This window comes from Tenrec ecaudatus, chromosome 15, assembly GCF_050624435.1.
Source record: "Tenrec ecaudatus isolate mTenEca1 chromosome 15, mTenEca1.hap1, whole genome shotgun sequence".
Classification (NCBI taxonomy): Eukaryota; Metazoa; Chordata; class Mammalia; order Afrosoricida; family Tenrecidae; genus Tenrec; species Tenrec ecaudatus.
The window spans coordinates 114,572,266-114,586,098 of record NC_134544.1 but is presented as its reverse complement, the minus strand read 5'-3'; the positions used below and the strand labels follow the sequence as shown (position 1 = coordinate 114,586,098).

Genomic DNA, 13,833 nt, shown 5'->3' with positions numbered 1-13,833 from the left:
TTCTGGGAGGCTCAACTGCCACTAACTGCACATCCTCTGGGTGTTTGTAGTATCTGACCTTGAGCCACAGGCATTTCCTCATTGCCACCGATTCTTCTGAGTCATAACCTGTCTGCGAGAACTGTGGTGTGTAGAAATCCTTGAGTAGTGCAGAGGATGACGGCCTTGAGCTGGAGTTTGAAGGGCCCCTTAGAGGAGCCTCAGAAGAAAGGTCTGGTGATCAATGTCTAAAAAGGCAGCCACTGAAAGCCTTACGGGGCACACCTCCATTCTGACACACACGGGTCACCATGAGTGAGAATCAGCTCAATCACAACTGTTTGTGGATTTTGTTTTTAGTATGTGTTTCTAAATCATTTTATTGGTGACTCTTACAGCTCTTAGACATCCATCCATCCATTGTGTCAAGCACATTTGTGCATATGTTGCCATCATCATTTTCAAAACATCTTCTTTCGACTTGAGCCCTTGGTATTAGCTCAATCCCCCCCCCGCCCCCTTCCTTCCTCATGATTCCTTGATAATTTATAATTTTTTTTTCCATATTTTACACTGACTGCTGCCTCCCTTCACCCACTTTTCTGTTGTCTGTTCCCCTGGGAGTGGGTGGGTTAGATGTCAATGACTGTGATCGGTTCCACTTCCTACCCCCACCTTCCCCTTCCCCTTCCCCTCCTGGTGTTTTTAGTATGTTACAGCGTGGATGGTTCCATAGATTTCTTCCATACGGAGGACTGTGTTATGGGAAACATTCCAAACATAACTCATTTCACACTACTGTCTTTTGCCATTTGCCACAAGAAGTAGCTCATGGCCACTTGCTTCTTTCTCCCCACAGTTGATTACTTACAAGTAACTCTAATCGCTGGTCTGAACCAGGGATGCAAGCATGTGCCCACCAGGTGGTTATGTGGTCAGGGCTAGAGGGCAGAGACCCTGGGTGTCTGCAGAAGCAGCGCAGTGTTACAGGAGAAGGCAGGACATAGCGGCATTTCTTGAGAGCAAGAGTGCCTGTTCCCAGGAGCCTCGTAGAAAGGACTGGGGGTAGGGGAAGGATGTTGAAATCTTTTCTGGAATGTTATGGACATGTTTTTGCTTGCTTACGGTATTTGTTTTCCTCTTGTATGATGTCCTTCCTGGACATATGGTAAGAAAACGGCTCTTTTGAACACAATCATTTAAAAATTAAATTCAAAATTAAATATTTCTCTCTAAAACCTTCTTCCTACCCCTCACCAAGCTCAAGATATCAGTGGCACGGTCACCTTTTCCGTTTTGCAGATCATGCCAATGGAGCCTCAGCTCCGGGCCTCCAGCTTGCTGACTGCAGTACTGCTGGTGGCCACTGGAGGCGGTCCAGGTGGAGGGGAGGAGCCCAGCAGGAGAGAGACAGAAAGGGGAGGCAATTTTAAATGAACCCCACGAGTCAGCCATGGGTTCTAGATGCAGATTGGGTTCTGCCGAAACTAAAGGAAAGGAAGAGATGTTCATGAAGATTCAGTAGGAATTTTATTTTTGTTACATAAGTCTTAGATGCCTTAATATATAGAATGGCCCCAACTAGTTTAGGACACCTAATCCGGGACGATGAAAATACCTCTATAAGGCAATACAATGGCATTCTGACACGAGAGCAAAACGAGCATCAGGGTGTTTTATTCTTTGAGTAGTCTAGAGAAAAAGTCTGCTAGGAGTTTATCCTTTACAACTAACCGACACAGCTCTTGTTGCGTTCTGTAGAAGCTTGCTGAGACCAATTAAACGAGAGCCTGTGAATACTGACTGAAAAAAAGAAATGACCTAATTTCTTAGAGATTAAGATACAGGTATTCCCTTCAGGACCAGGGGTGTGAGTGGTGATACTAGGAGGGTAGAGGGTGAGTGGGTTGGAAAGAGGGAACCAATTGCAAGGATCTACATGTGACCTCCTCCCTGGGGACTGACAACAGAAAAGGGGGTGAAGGGAGATGCCGGACAGGACAAGATATGACAAAATAATACTTTATAAATTATCAAGGGCTTATGAGGGAGGGGCGAGCAGGGAGGGAGGGGAAAAAAGAGGACCTGATGTAAAGGGCTTATGTGGAGAGCAAGTGCTTTGAAAATGATGAGGGCAAAGATGTGCTTTATACAATTGATGTATGTATGGATTGTGATAAGAGTTGTATGAGTCCCTAATAAAATGTTATTTTAAAAAAGATACAGGTATTCTTGTTTCTCATGGGCAGAAAAAGAGCACTCACTTATACACTGTCTTACTGTAAGTGGATGCATTCCTTTAATTTAGTGAGATCAGCTCTAATTATTCACTGTGAGAGGTTTTTTTTTTAATCTGAAGAGACATGGTTAATCTGTCTGTTATTTCTTGTGGACATTTTGATTAAAAAGCTCCATTCTTTATTCCAGTTATTTATTTTTTTAACATTTTATTAGGGGCTCATACAACTCTTATCACAATCCATACATATACATACATCAAGACAAAGTGTTATTCCTAGCAGCTTCCCACTTTTGTTGAATCCCTTCGGACTCATCAGGACCCTATAGAGAGTTTTAAATTTCATCTTCCCCCTGGAGCAGCTGTTCTGAAGGGCTGCTCTGTAGAGATATGCCTCACTTCAAAAAACACCCTTCTTCCATGCAGCTTTCTAAGGCTGATCCAACCCTTCCAGAACCCCAAACTATACTCACCACTATTGAGTCCATGGCGGTTCATAGGAACCCTACACGACAGAGCTGAACTGTTCCTGTGAATTTCTGAGAATGTAACTGTTTACAGGGGTAGAAACCTCCAACTTTCTCTCTAGGAGAGGCTGGTGGTTTCAAACTGAGGACCTTGTGGATGGCAGCCCAGTGAATAACCACTCCACCACCAGAGCTCTTCAACCCAGGGAAGGTGTCTGCAAAAGAGTGTGGGACTGCTCTGTAACACACATGTGATAATCCTCCACCGATTCTGACCCTTTCATCATTTCCTTTGGTGGAATGGCAATGCTACATAAAAGGAACAAGTCATTTAAAAATGAACTTTTCAGACGATTATCCCTCTTAACCCTACACGCATTGCTAGCACAAGAATCTGAACTTGGTGCAACCTCCGTTGAAGAAGTGAGAGTAGGTGCACACCATTGTGTGAAGTTTCTTCATGGTGGGCCAAGAATACCACACCTTGGTAATACTGTCAGTAACCCAGTGACACTCAATAGAAAAATCTATTAATTAGCCTCTGCCTAATGTTACAAGGCAGGAGGCAAACCAGACTATGACAATAGCATGATTTTCCAGGCTCCAGGAACATGACGATTACCCACATATCCTATTTTCACGATTACATGCCTATTTTGATTTCCTGTATAAGCCAAAGTAGAATTATCATACAATGTGCGGTTTCGTATTTCACTGGAACCTCATAATTCAATGGTAACAGGCAAGGAATGCCATCATTTCTGGGAATATGTAACCATGATTTTAGAAAGGAATTCTATAATGTGTACCCTGTAAAAAAGGAACCAGTAATTTCGGAGACACGTGTTCTAGCTTACTTCGTTTAGTGAGTGATACTGTTCGTAGTAGGATGAGGAGGCCCGGGGGCTGACTGTGTCATTGGACGTCTGTTGTCGGATGAGCTCTTCAACATTTTCTATGGAGACACTAGGGGGCAAAGCAGAGGGTGAGCCGATCACACAGGACTCTCGCCTTCCCACTTCGCGCAGCACTGACACAGGTGCCACCGGCGGAAGTCCATAAGAGATCCAATAAGCAACCATTCCTTGAGGTACACGCAGCAAAAATGAATATGGTTACAAGCTGAAAGCCTCTGATCCTTTCAGCAGGTCCTGCATAAGCCCTGGAGAGAAAACAGCTCCTCTGTGGTCGGATTCCTGGCCTGCCAAACCTGTCTCCATGGTTACCAGCATTTCTGCAGTGTGAATCTTTGGAAAGAAAGAGGAAGAAAGCGTTTCTGCTTGTTTTTCTCAGTGACAGCCATTAAAACCTCCCTGATGGTCTAATTATGTCAGTAATTTTGTACCCAAAGTGGTACATTGTTTTGCATAAAATTTGTTGTTTTATATTGTAGGCCTGCAATTCTTAAGAAATGACTCATTTTAATCGATCTAGTTGACATTCCAGGTATGAGGAAGTCAGATCACTCTGTGATCGCAGCAGAGGACACGGCTGGACCAGGGATCAGTTAAGGGACTTCTCTGCAGTGTAATCCCGAGTGTGGCTCGGGGTTACCACTTCTGACAGGTAACATTTACCCCGAACCACACTCGCGATTACAGCCAGGGGGGTTACCTGGTAAAGGCCAACTGGTTCTACAGAGCCAAAGATGACCACATCTCTGGAGAACCAGAAAGGACAGGGCAAGCAGACGTGCAGGGAGCCGGCTCGCTAACTTTCTCTGGAGAAGTACCACAGCTACTAACTCGGCATACACCTGAGTGGACAGAGGGTATTTGCTAGGGACCAGAAGGCCCTCAACAGCAGTGGATTGTTAATTTTTTTATACTAATAAGGATTTCTTTACATTTATTTAGGCCAATGGGTAAGAACTTGGGCTTGGACACCAGAGAGATCCGAGTTTGAATTTTCATGCTTCCATTTTCTAGCTGGCTTACTCTTGCGAGTGTACACTTGTCATCTACACAATGGGAATATTATCTGCCTCATAAGGGAAAGCGTGGACTGAATGACACGGTGTAAAAGAAGGCTCCGCCCAACAAATGCCTGTTATATATTACTACTAATTATTATCGTATGTTACGCAAAGGTTGTCCATTGTCATTCAGAGAAGATCGTGGCTTGGGGAAAGTGCCTGGGCACCAGCAGGATCCTGGGAGGTTAGGCCAGGAGCGCAGAGAGGAGATATTGGCTAGAGGACCTAAGAGGAGGAGGGCATGGCCTAGGAACAGAGATCATCGCTGATGCACTTTTTAGTTTCAGACCAGACATTCAGGAATGTTCACGGACCTCACAAAGGAGAAAGAATTAGAAAACATACTCCTTCTCCACAGCTTCTTTTACATGAGATCCCGTGATGTTGGCCATGTTGGGAGTGACAATGCCATGCCCTGAGCCTGACCACGGACTATGTATAAATAGCTCTGACCAGTTAACCCTCATTTTCAGATGAGAGGGTTACACAATTTGCCTAAAGTCAAATTCAGCTGGCTGCTTCGCTTTATCACCAGATGTGTTCAATGTGAGGGCTTTATTTTTCCACGAAGCATAGCAAAATAAAATATCATCGCATAGCAAAATAAAACAAAGTGCTAATATACCATGACTTAGCCTAGGAAAAAACACAACAGAATTAATTGCCAACATTCCACCTCACGATCCCACGGGGACAGAGCCGAATTGTGCTCTGCCGGGTTTTCCGGGGCTGGTTTTGGAAGCAGATCATTCGTTCTTTCTTTTGAGGGGCTTCTGGGCTCAAACCACCGGACTTTCAGAAGCAGCTAAATTCTCAGCCATTTGGGCCACTCAACAAATCCTAAACTGTATGATGGGTGCTTATAACAGCTACTCAGTAGAAATGGGCTGCTGCCTACCTGAATGGAATCCTGCTCACATTCAAATGGGCTTTCACAATGCTGACGTCTGAGTCATTCACGAAAAAATGAACTTCGTCTTTCTTCTTAATAAGGTTTGCTGTTACTGGCTGCCAGAGAACAATCTGTAGTTTCAAGAGGGGGAAAATGCCAAAATAAACACACAGCTGTTCACATCATTCTCATCTGTAGCTGGTCATAAGAACGGGTTTACAAGGGACGTGAGGGGGACCCTCCTTGTTCCTTCTAGTTCTTAATATAACCATTTGCACTGCATTTATCCGTCCCCGGAATCCTATTTGCTAAGAGGGCCTGCAGTATACCACCCACTCCATACATACTTGTTGAGAAACTGAAGGACCAAGTGATAGGATGACAAATGAATGAATAGATTTAGAACTGGATCTCAGGTATTTAAAAGAGAAACAGCGTTTTTGTTCATCTCGAGAGGAAGCTGGTTAAATATTGATTGACTTTATAAACAATTCTATGCCCGAGGTACTATCATCATGCCAGTGTTCCTTTTAGTTTTCCCAGGGTTGATGCAAATGATCAACTCATTTAGCGGCTCCCTGAAGGTTGGAGGTTGAAGTTCATTGGAGGCGCCCTGGAGCAGAGACCCGGTGATGTACTTCTAAGACATCAAACATTGAGAAGCCTACGGAGTGCAATTCTCTCCGATACACCTGGGATGGATGAGCTGGAACTAACTCAACCGCACCTTTTCTTTAAACTAATTATGGCCTTTGGGCAAGTCTTCCCAATTATATTTTTTATTTTTCTCTTTCCCTGCATTTCCCCAGGGCCTTCCACACTCATCTCATTTGACCATCACGATCATCACACCTGGCTACAAGCATTATTCTCTTCATTATTGACAGGACAGTGGCAGAAGTCAGCTCCAGGCTAATTTGTCTACCACCATACGCCTAGACAGTGGGAGAACAAAAACTGAAATTCTAAATCTTGGTTGCTCCCTATAATGATGTTTCCTAGAGCACCCAGTTGTCGCTGAGCCCCTTCCAGCCCAGGATGACTCCCTCTGTGTCAGAGCAGAACCATGCTCGGTAGAATTTTCTTTGTCTTTCCTTTTTAAAATTTTGCTCCTTGATTTTTTTTTAATTTGTGAAGATTATTTTTTTTTCTTTTTAAAGTCATTTTATTGGGGGCTCATACAACTCTTATCACAACCCATCCATCCATCCATTGTGTCAGGAACATTTGTACATTTATTGCTATCACCATTCTCAAAATATTTTCCTTCTACTTGAGCCCTTGGTATCAGCTCCTCATTTTTCCCCACCCTCCTCCCCACTGCTTCCTTACGAACCCTTGATAATTTATAAGTTATTATTATTTTGTCATGTCTCACACTGTCAGACGTCTCCCTTCACCCACTTTTCTGTTGTCTGTCTCCCAGGGAATGGGTTATAAGTAGATCACCGTGATCGGTTCCCCCTTTCTGCCCCCACCTTCCACTTCCCCTCTGTTATTGCTACTCTCATTATTGGTCCTGAGGGGGTTATCTGTCCTGGATACCCTCTGTTTCCAGTTCTTATCTGTACCTGTGTAAATCCTGTGGTCTATCTAGATTTGTAAGGTAGAATTGGGATCATGATAGTTGCAGGGAGGAAGCATTAAAGAAGTAGAAGAAAGTTATATGTTTCATTATTGCTGCACTGCATCCTGACTGGCTCATCTCCTCCCCACAACCCTCCTGTAAGGGAATGTCCAGTTGCCTGCAGGTGGACTTTGGGTCTCCATGCCGCACTCCCCTTATTCACAAAGTCTGTAGAATTTTCAATGACTGATTTTTCAGCCATAAATCAACAGGCCTTTTCCCAAGGTGCCTCTGAGGGGACTTGAACCCCCAACCTTTTGGTTAGCAGTAAGATATGTTCAGCATTTGCATGACACATGATTCCATACCATGGTGTCAAAACTCACTCAAACTCACTGCTATTGAATTGATTCCAACTCATATCAATCCTACAGGACAGAGTAGAACTGCCCCTCTGGGTTTCCAAGATTGTAAACCTTATGGAAGTAAAAGTGTTATCCTTCTCCCACAGAGCAACAGGTAGTTGATCTCCTGACCTTGTGGTCAGCAGTCCAAAGTGTTGACATAGTGCACCACCAATACACCACTGACCCTCCTGTTGTGAGGCACGCCCATTGCTCCCCTTCTTGATCCACCAGAGTCTGTGATGATGCTCCCACGGGGCTGCAGCCAATCAGTGAGTGAGCACAAAGGGTCTGTAAGAAAGACCCATTGCTAGGCCATGTGGGATTACTTTAACACATGGCTTGTTTTAACAGACTCCCCTTAGCCCCTCGCTGGAACTGCACTGCAGGCGGAGGTTTTGTCATGCACTGTCTTCCTTCCTTCCCTCCCCCTCTACCTGGTTCTCTCCTTTACATATGGCAGGCCTGCAGCACAGTCTCGTTATGGCCCCCGCCAACCCCAGCTCCTTCTTCTTTCCCTTCACAAGCGTCCCTTGCACCTCGCATCTGGCTTTGGCATCTGCTTCTCAGAGGGCCCTAACTACCAAACAGGGAAGCATCACTCTCCTACCATTTAGCACACTTGCCCATGATCTGTGCCTCATGCATTCTGGGGAGATGAGTCCCCAGCATGAACATCTTCTTAAATTCCCACAGGTTTCTGATGCTTACTTCTTGCACATGGATGAATAGTGTCCTCCCAAACCCATGTTCACTCACAAACCTTCTAATAGAACTTCACTCAGAAATAAGGGGTTTTTTTTCAGATGTAATTAGGTAAGATGAGGTCATGTTATATCAAATCGGGACCTAATATGATTGGTATTCTTGTGAGAAGAGAATCAGAGACTAAGACTAATATGAAAGGGCTTCAAAGATTGTGGAAATTTTCCATTATCTTTGGGTTCCATTTTTGCCCTAGGTTTCTGAAGCTCCCTCGTACATGTTATACAGAGCTAGAGACTGCAGCGAGGGACCACCAAGCCAAGGATTGTTAGCAACACCAGAAGCTAAGAGAGAGATTTAGACAAATTCTCTCCTGGTAGCATAGTCGTTACTCAATGTCAGGCTGCTCACCACAAAACACGCAGTTCGAAACCACCAGCTGCTTCTCACAAGAAAGATGAAATTTTCTACTCCCATAAACAATTACGATCATACAAAATCTCTTCTACGTTGATGTATAGAATTGCTATGAGTCATAATCAACTTGATGGCAGTGATGTTTGAGTTGTTTGAGAGCCTTGAGAGATAGCACGGCCCCTTAGGCACCTTGATTTTGGACTTAGGTTCCACAACTGTAAGAGAATAAATGGATGGTCTAAGCCTCCCAGTGTGTAATAACTTGTTCCTAAATATCTAGACATTTAATATGGGCCTTGATTTATAGGAAAAGTTCTGTCGAATCGTTGTCATTGTAGCAGACCTAGAAGCACACAGATTTAATCCCGACTTACAATTTTTAAATTGGTTGCAAAGTTGATGCAACAAAGAGGATTTCATCTGGGTGGCCAATAAAATGAGAAAGGGAAGAATACTATAAGAGGTTTCTGATGCATACTTCTTGCAGATACATATAAATCCGATAAATGTAATAGGTAGCATAGCATGCAATGCTTATGTAAATAAAATCAAAATACATAGGAAGAAATTACCTCATAAGTTGCAGTAAGGTTTTGCAGAATTTCAGCTTGCCTGGAGGTTCTGGGAAGAACCAATAAAACCTGGCCACTGTGGGGGGAGGGGACAAGGGAAACAAAGGAGTTTGACACTGGGTAAAAAATGAGCATGAGAATAAATTATGCTAGAAATGGCTTCTAACTAACAGTAAAAACAAAAAAAGAACATTAGCAGGAAAGTGAATCTCATTTTAGATTAAGTGCAAAAAGAGGACTTAGACTCCCTCCTTTCTGGTTCCAGGCAATTGCAAAATCAGCAGCTCTTGGCAGAGAGTCAGTTTATAATTTCTTCTTTTTCTCCTCGATAGTGTGTATGAACTTTAAAAATAAAATAGTTCATAGTTGTGCTAATTATATGTTAATACTATCATTTACTGTCATAAAACACACAGTGAATCCAACTTGACTTATATTCTTGAAAGAAAGAAAAACCCACCAAACTCACAGCCATCAGGTCGATGCTGACTCATGGCCACCCCATAGAACGGGGTCCCCTGCTTCTGCGGGTGTCCTAGACAGTCACTCTTCATGAAAGTAGAAAGCCCAACTCCTAACCACTATGCCTCCAGGGCTCCTTCATAGGATACATGTCTATGAAGTGACCTGCAAAGGTACCCAGTGCCTTACACTTTCATTAGTGCTCATTCCTCTGCTTTACTTTCCGGTTGTAACCCCAATCTGTGGGTTCTTACGCAATATATCTCACTTTGCTTGCTTGAACTCTTTAACAGCTATATAGCAAAGGCATTCAGGAATATCTCGATTTTTCCAGCTGAGGTTTTATTTGAAAGGTTATCATTTGTATCGAAGTCTCCAGTTGTAGGCTACATGTGAAAGACTTTCTCTCTGAATAGAATTACTATCTTAAGGGACAGGCCTATTCCTAGTTTTGCAGAATACTGTCAAAAATTTCCCCAAACTTTGTCACTTGGGTATTTTCTCCTTTGCAAAATTTTTAAATTGTTGTACCTCTTCCTTATCAACACCTGACACCATCTGATGTTGTTTTAAAAACTTGATTTTTTAAAACCCTTTTTAAAGGAAGGAACACATTTCAATGGCAAGAATAAGGGATGAAAGAGGGGACATTACAATAGACGCTAATGAAATCAAAAGGACAATTACACAGTACTATGAAGGATTGTACTCCAATGAATTCAACAATTTGGAAGACATGACAAAGTCTTGGAAAAGCAACCCCTGCCTCGACTATGCTCGATGGACGTCAAGAATCTCAACAGACCCATAGCAATAAGAAGAAATGGACAAGGTTATCAAGGGATTACCAACAAAAAAAATCCTCTGGACCAGATGGCTTCACAGGAGAATTCTCCCAAGAATTCAGGGAAGAACTGACACCAATCCTTCACAAACTCTTCTAGAACATAGAAAAAGATGGCAAACTCCTATGAAGCTAGTATAACTCTGATACCAAAACCGGGCAAGGATCCCACAAGAATTGAGAACTATAGAGCAATATCCTTAATGAACACTGATGCGAAAATCCTTAACAAAATACTAGTCAACAGAATACAAAAGTATATAAAACAAATAATTCACCATGACCAAGTGGGATTCATACCAGGGATGCAGGAATGATTCACTATATGAAAGACCATCATTATTATTCATCTCATTGACATGAAAAACTGTAAGAACCACATGATAATATCGATAGATGCAGAAAAAGTATTCGACAGCATCCAACACCAATTCCTGTTTAAGACACTTGAAAAGATAGAAATGGAAGGAAAATTCCTCAAGACAATATAAGCTATATATGAAAAACCAATAGAAAATGTGGTAGTCAATGGAGAAAAGACTAACACAATCCCATTGAAAAAGGGCACCAGACAAGGATGCCCTTTGTCCCCACTCTTATTTAATATCATGCTGGAGGTTTTAGCTAACAGCATAAGGCAAAGAAGAGACATCAAAGGTATTCGTCTGGGAAGGAAGAAATGAAACTATTATTACTTGCAGATAATATGATTTTATATATGGAAAAATCTCAAAAGCTCCACAACGGGAGTACTAGAAGCAATAGAGGAGTTTGGCAGAGTGGCAGGATACAAGATCAACAAACAGAAGTCCATCGAACTGTTATCAGAACAACAAACAGAAGTCCACAGAGGAGGAGATCAAAAAGGTGGTACTCTTCACAACAGCCAAACACAAATTGAAATATTTAGGGATATACCTGACTGAAAAAACAAAAGATCTATACAGGGAAAACTACAGAATACTATTACAAGAAACCAAGAGCGACCTCAACAAATGGAAGAATATTCCATGCTCGTGAATTGGAAGACTCCATATAGTCAAGATGTCATTTCTGCCAAAGGCACTATATAAATTTAATGCAATCCTGACACAATTATCCTCATCTTTCTTCAAAGAAATGGAAAAACTATTTACCAACTTCATATGGAGAGGGAAGAAGCCCAGAATTAGCAGAGAACTCCTCAAGAAGGACACAGTGAGAGGGCTTGCTTTATTTGACTTTAGCACATACTATACAGCCACAGTTCTCAAAACTGCATGGTATTGGTACAGTGACAGATACTCAGACCAATGGAAAAGAACTGAAAACCCAGAAATAAAGTCATCAACATACAGACAACTTATTTTAATAAGGACCCAAAAATGTCCAATGGGAAGCAGATGCCCTCTTTAATAAGTGCTGGAAAAAATGGTTATTTACCTGCAGAAAAAAGAAGTGAGACCCTTATCTCACTCCATGTACAAGAATAAACTCAAGGTGGATCACAGACCTTGAAGTTAATCCCCAAATTATTAAGGCCATCAATAAGGGAATTGGGACCAACTTGAGAACTTTGGCACAGGGAATACCTAGGCTATTAGAAATAGGGCAGGACACAAACACAGAGGAGACAAAAATTGACAAATGGGATATACTGAAGATAAAACACCTGTGTACATCAAAAGAATTCACCAAGAGACTAATAAGAGAGTCCACGGACTGGGAAAACATCTTTAGCAATGATATATCAGACAAAGGCCCCATTACTAAACTCTACAATACTCTGCTAGCTTCCAAAAAGAAAAAAAACTAATAGCCCACTGAGGAGGTGGGCAAAGGACCTGAACAGAAGTTTCACAGGGGCAGAAATCCAAATGGCCAACAAACATATGAGAAAATCTTCCCAATCTTTAGCCATAAGAGAAATGCAGATTAAAACAGCAATGAGGTACCACCTAACACCCTCAAAGATAGTCCAATTAAAAAAATCAGAAAGCAACAAGTGTTGGAGGGGTTGTGGGGAGAAAGGAACTCTCATTCACTGCTGGTGGACTTGTAAGTATGTACAGCCACTATGGAAATCATTCTGGCGATACCTAAAACAGATGGAAGTTGAGTTACCATATGACCCAGCAATCCCCCTACTACGCATATACCCAGAAGAGGCAAGAAACAAACCAAGGCCAGACGTCTGTGCTCCAGTGTTCATTGCGGCACAGTTCACAATTGCAAGGAGTTGGAAACAACCCAAATTTCCATCAACTGACCAGTGGATTAAAAAGCTGTGGTACATACCTACAATGGAGTACTACGCAGCAGTGATGAACCTATGCAGCACATCGCTGCATGGGAAGAACTGGAGGAGATCACGCTAAGTGAAGTAAGCCAAGCACAAAAGGACAAGTACAACATGAGTCCGCTGAGGTAAGCTTAAAAATCATAATGCAAAAGGGGCATAGAGAAAAAGCTACTGTATACAAACATTCCTGGGGTGAGGACCAGGTAGCATGGCAGGGACCAGACCAAATACAGGGACACATATGGTAGCCAACTAATAAGGATGTGGGGAAAGGAAAAAAAATAATAAAAAAGAAATGGGTAGCGGGGGCACAGAGCACTAACCCACCCAAGGGGAGGGTATTGTTTATATCTCCACAGGGAAAGAGGGACCAGACTTCAACCCAGTGCTCCAACATGTGAATGCAACATGCCAGCGTGGAGTAGGGAACCAGTGGAGAGGTCTGAGGAGCTGTCCCCCAATCCCAACTTCTAAGTGGATCTCCCCACCCCCCGAAGAATTTATTTCAAAGGATGGCAATGAAGCTGCAGCTCTGGGAAAGGGACATATTTGATTGGAGCACGCGAGAGCAGTTGAAGGGGGAAGAGGAGAGAGTGGAGCACATTCTGACCCACCAGGACCCACATGATGATGATGTTCCCAATTAGAGCAGCCAGTCCACAGAGAGGACCACATGGCCAGCCCCACTATGAGACATGATGTCCCTCACTGAACCATAGCCCCACAGGGGACAACACTGGAGATACAATGTGGGAATTGTGCCCGATCTGATCTGGCCACACTGAAGCAAAACACTAAGGCAGTGCAACAGAACAGCAAGGGAACGGAGCGGCGAGGTTCCCAGGGAATGCTGAAGGTGGACTTTGGGACCAGGGCATGGTGCCCCAACAGACTGAACTGGAAAACACTCCTAAAGGCCAACAAACAGTCCTTGAACTAACTACAAGCTTTTTTTTTTTTTTTTGCCATTTGTTTCTTGTTGTTGTTTTATTGCATATTGTTGCTTGGTTTTGCTCTGTCTTATTTTTG

The 13,833-nt window shown here is 42.9% G+C and overlaps 1 protein-coding gene across 1 annotated transcript in view; it reads right to left on the bottom strand.

The window, feature by feature from the left end:
* Window positions 1-12,845, bottom strand: part of CPB2 (carboxypeptidase B2) — a 49,465-nt gene extending 36,620 nt beyond the window's left edge. Inside the window, exons 1-4 of the mRNA XM_075532841.1 lie at window positions 12,805-12,845; window positions 9,218-9,293; window positions 5,559-5,683; window positions 3,543-3,651 (exon numbers count right to left, since the gene is read on the bottom strand). Of these exons, the coding sequence (XP_075388956.1) occupies window positions 3,543-3,651; window positions 5,559-5,683; window positions 9,218-9,293; window positions 12,805-12,845 (351 nt within the window). The remainder of the gene's footprint in view (window positions 1-3,542; window positions 3,652-5,558; window positions 5,684-9,217; window positions 9,294-12,804) is intronic.
* Window positions 12,846-13,833: the final 988 nt, after the last annotated feature.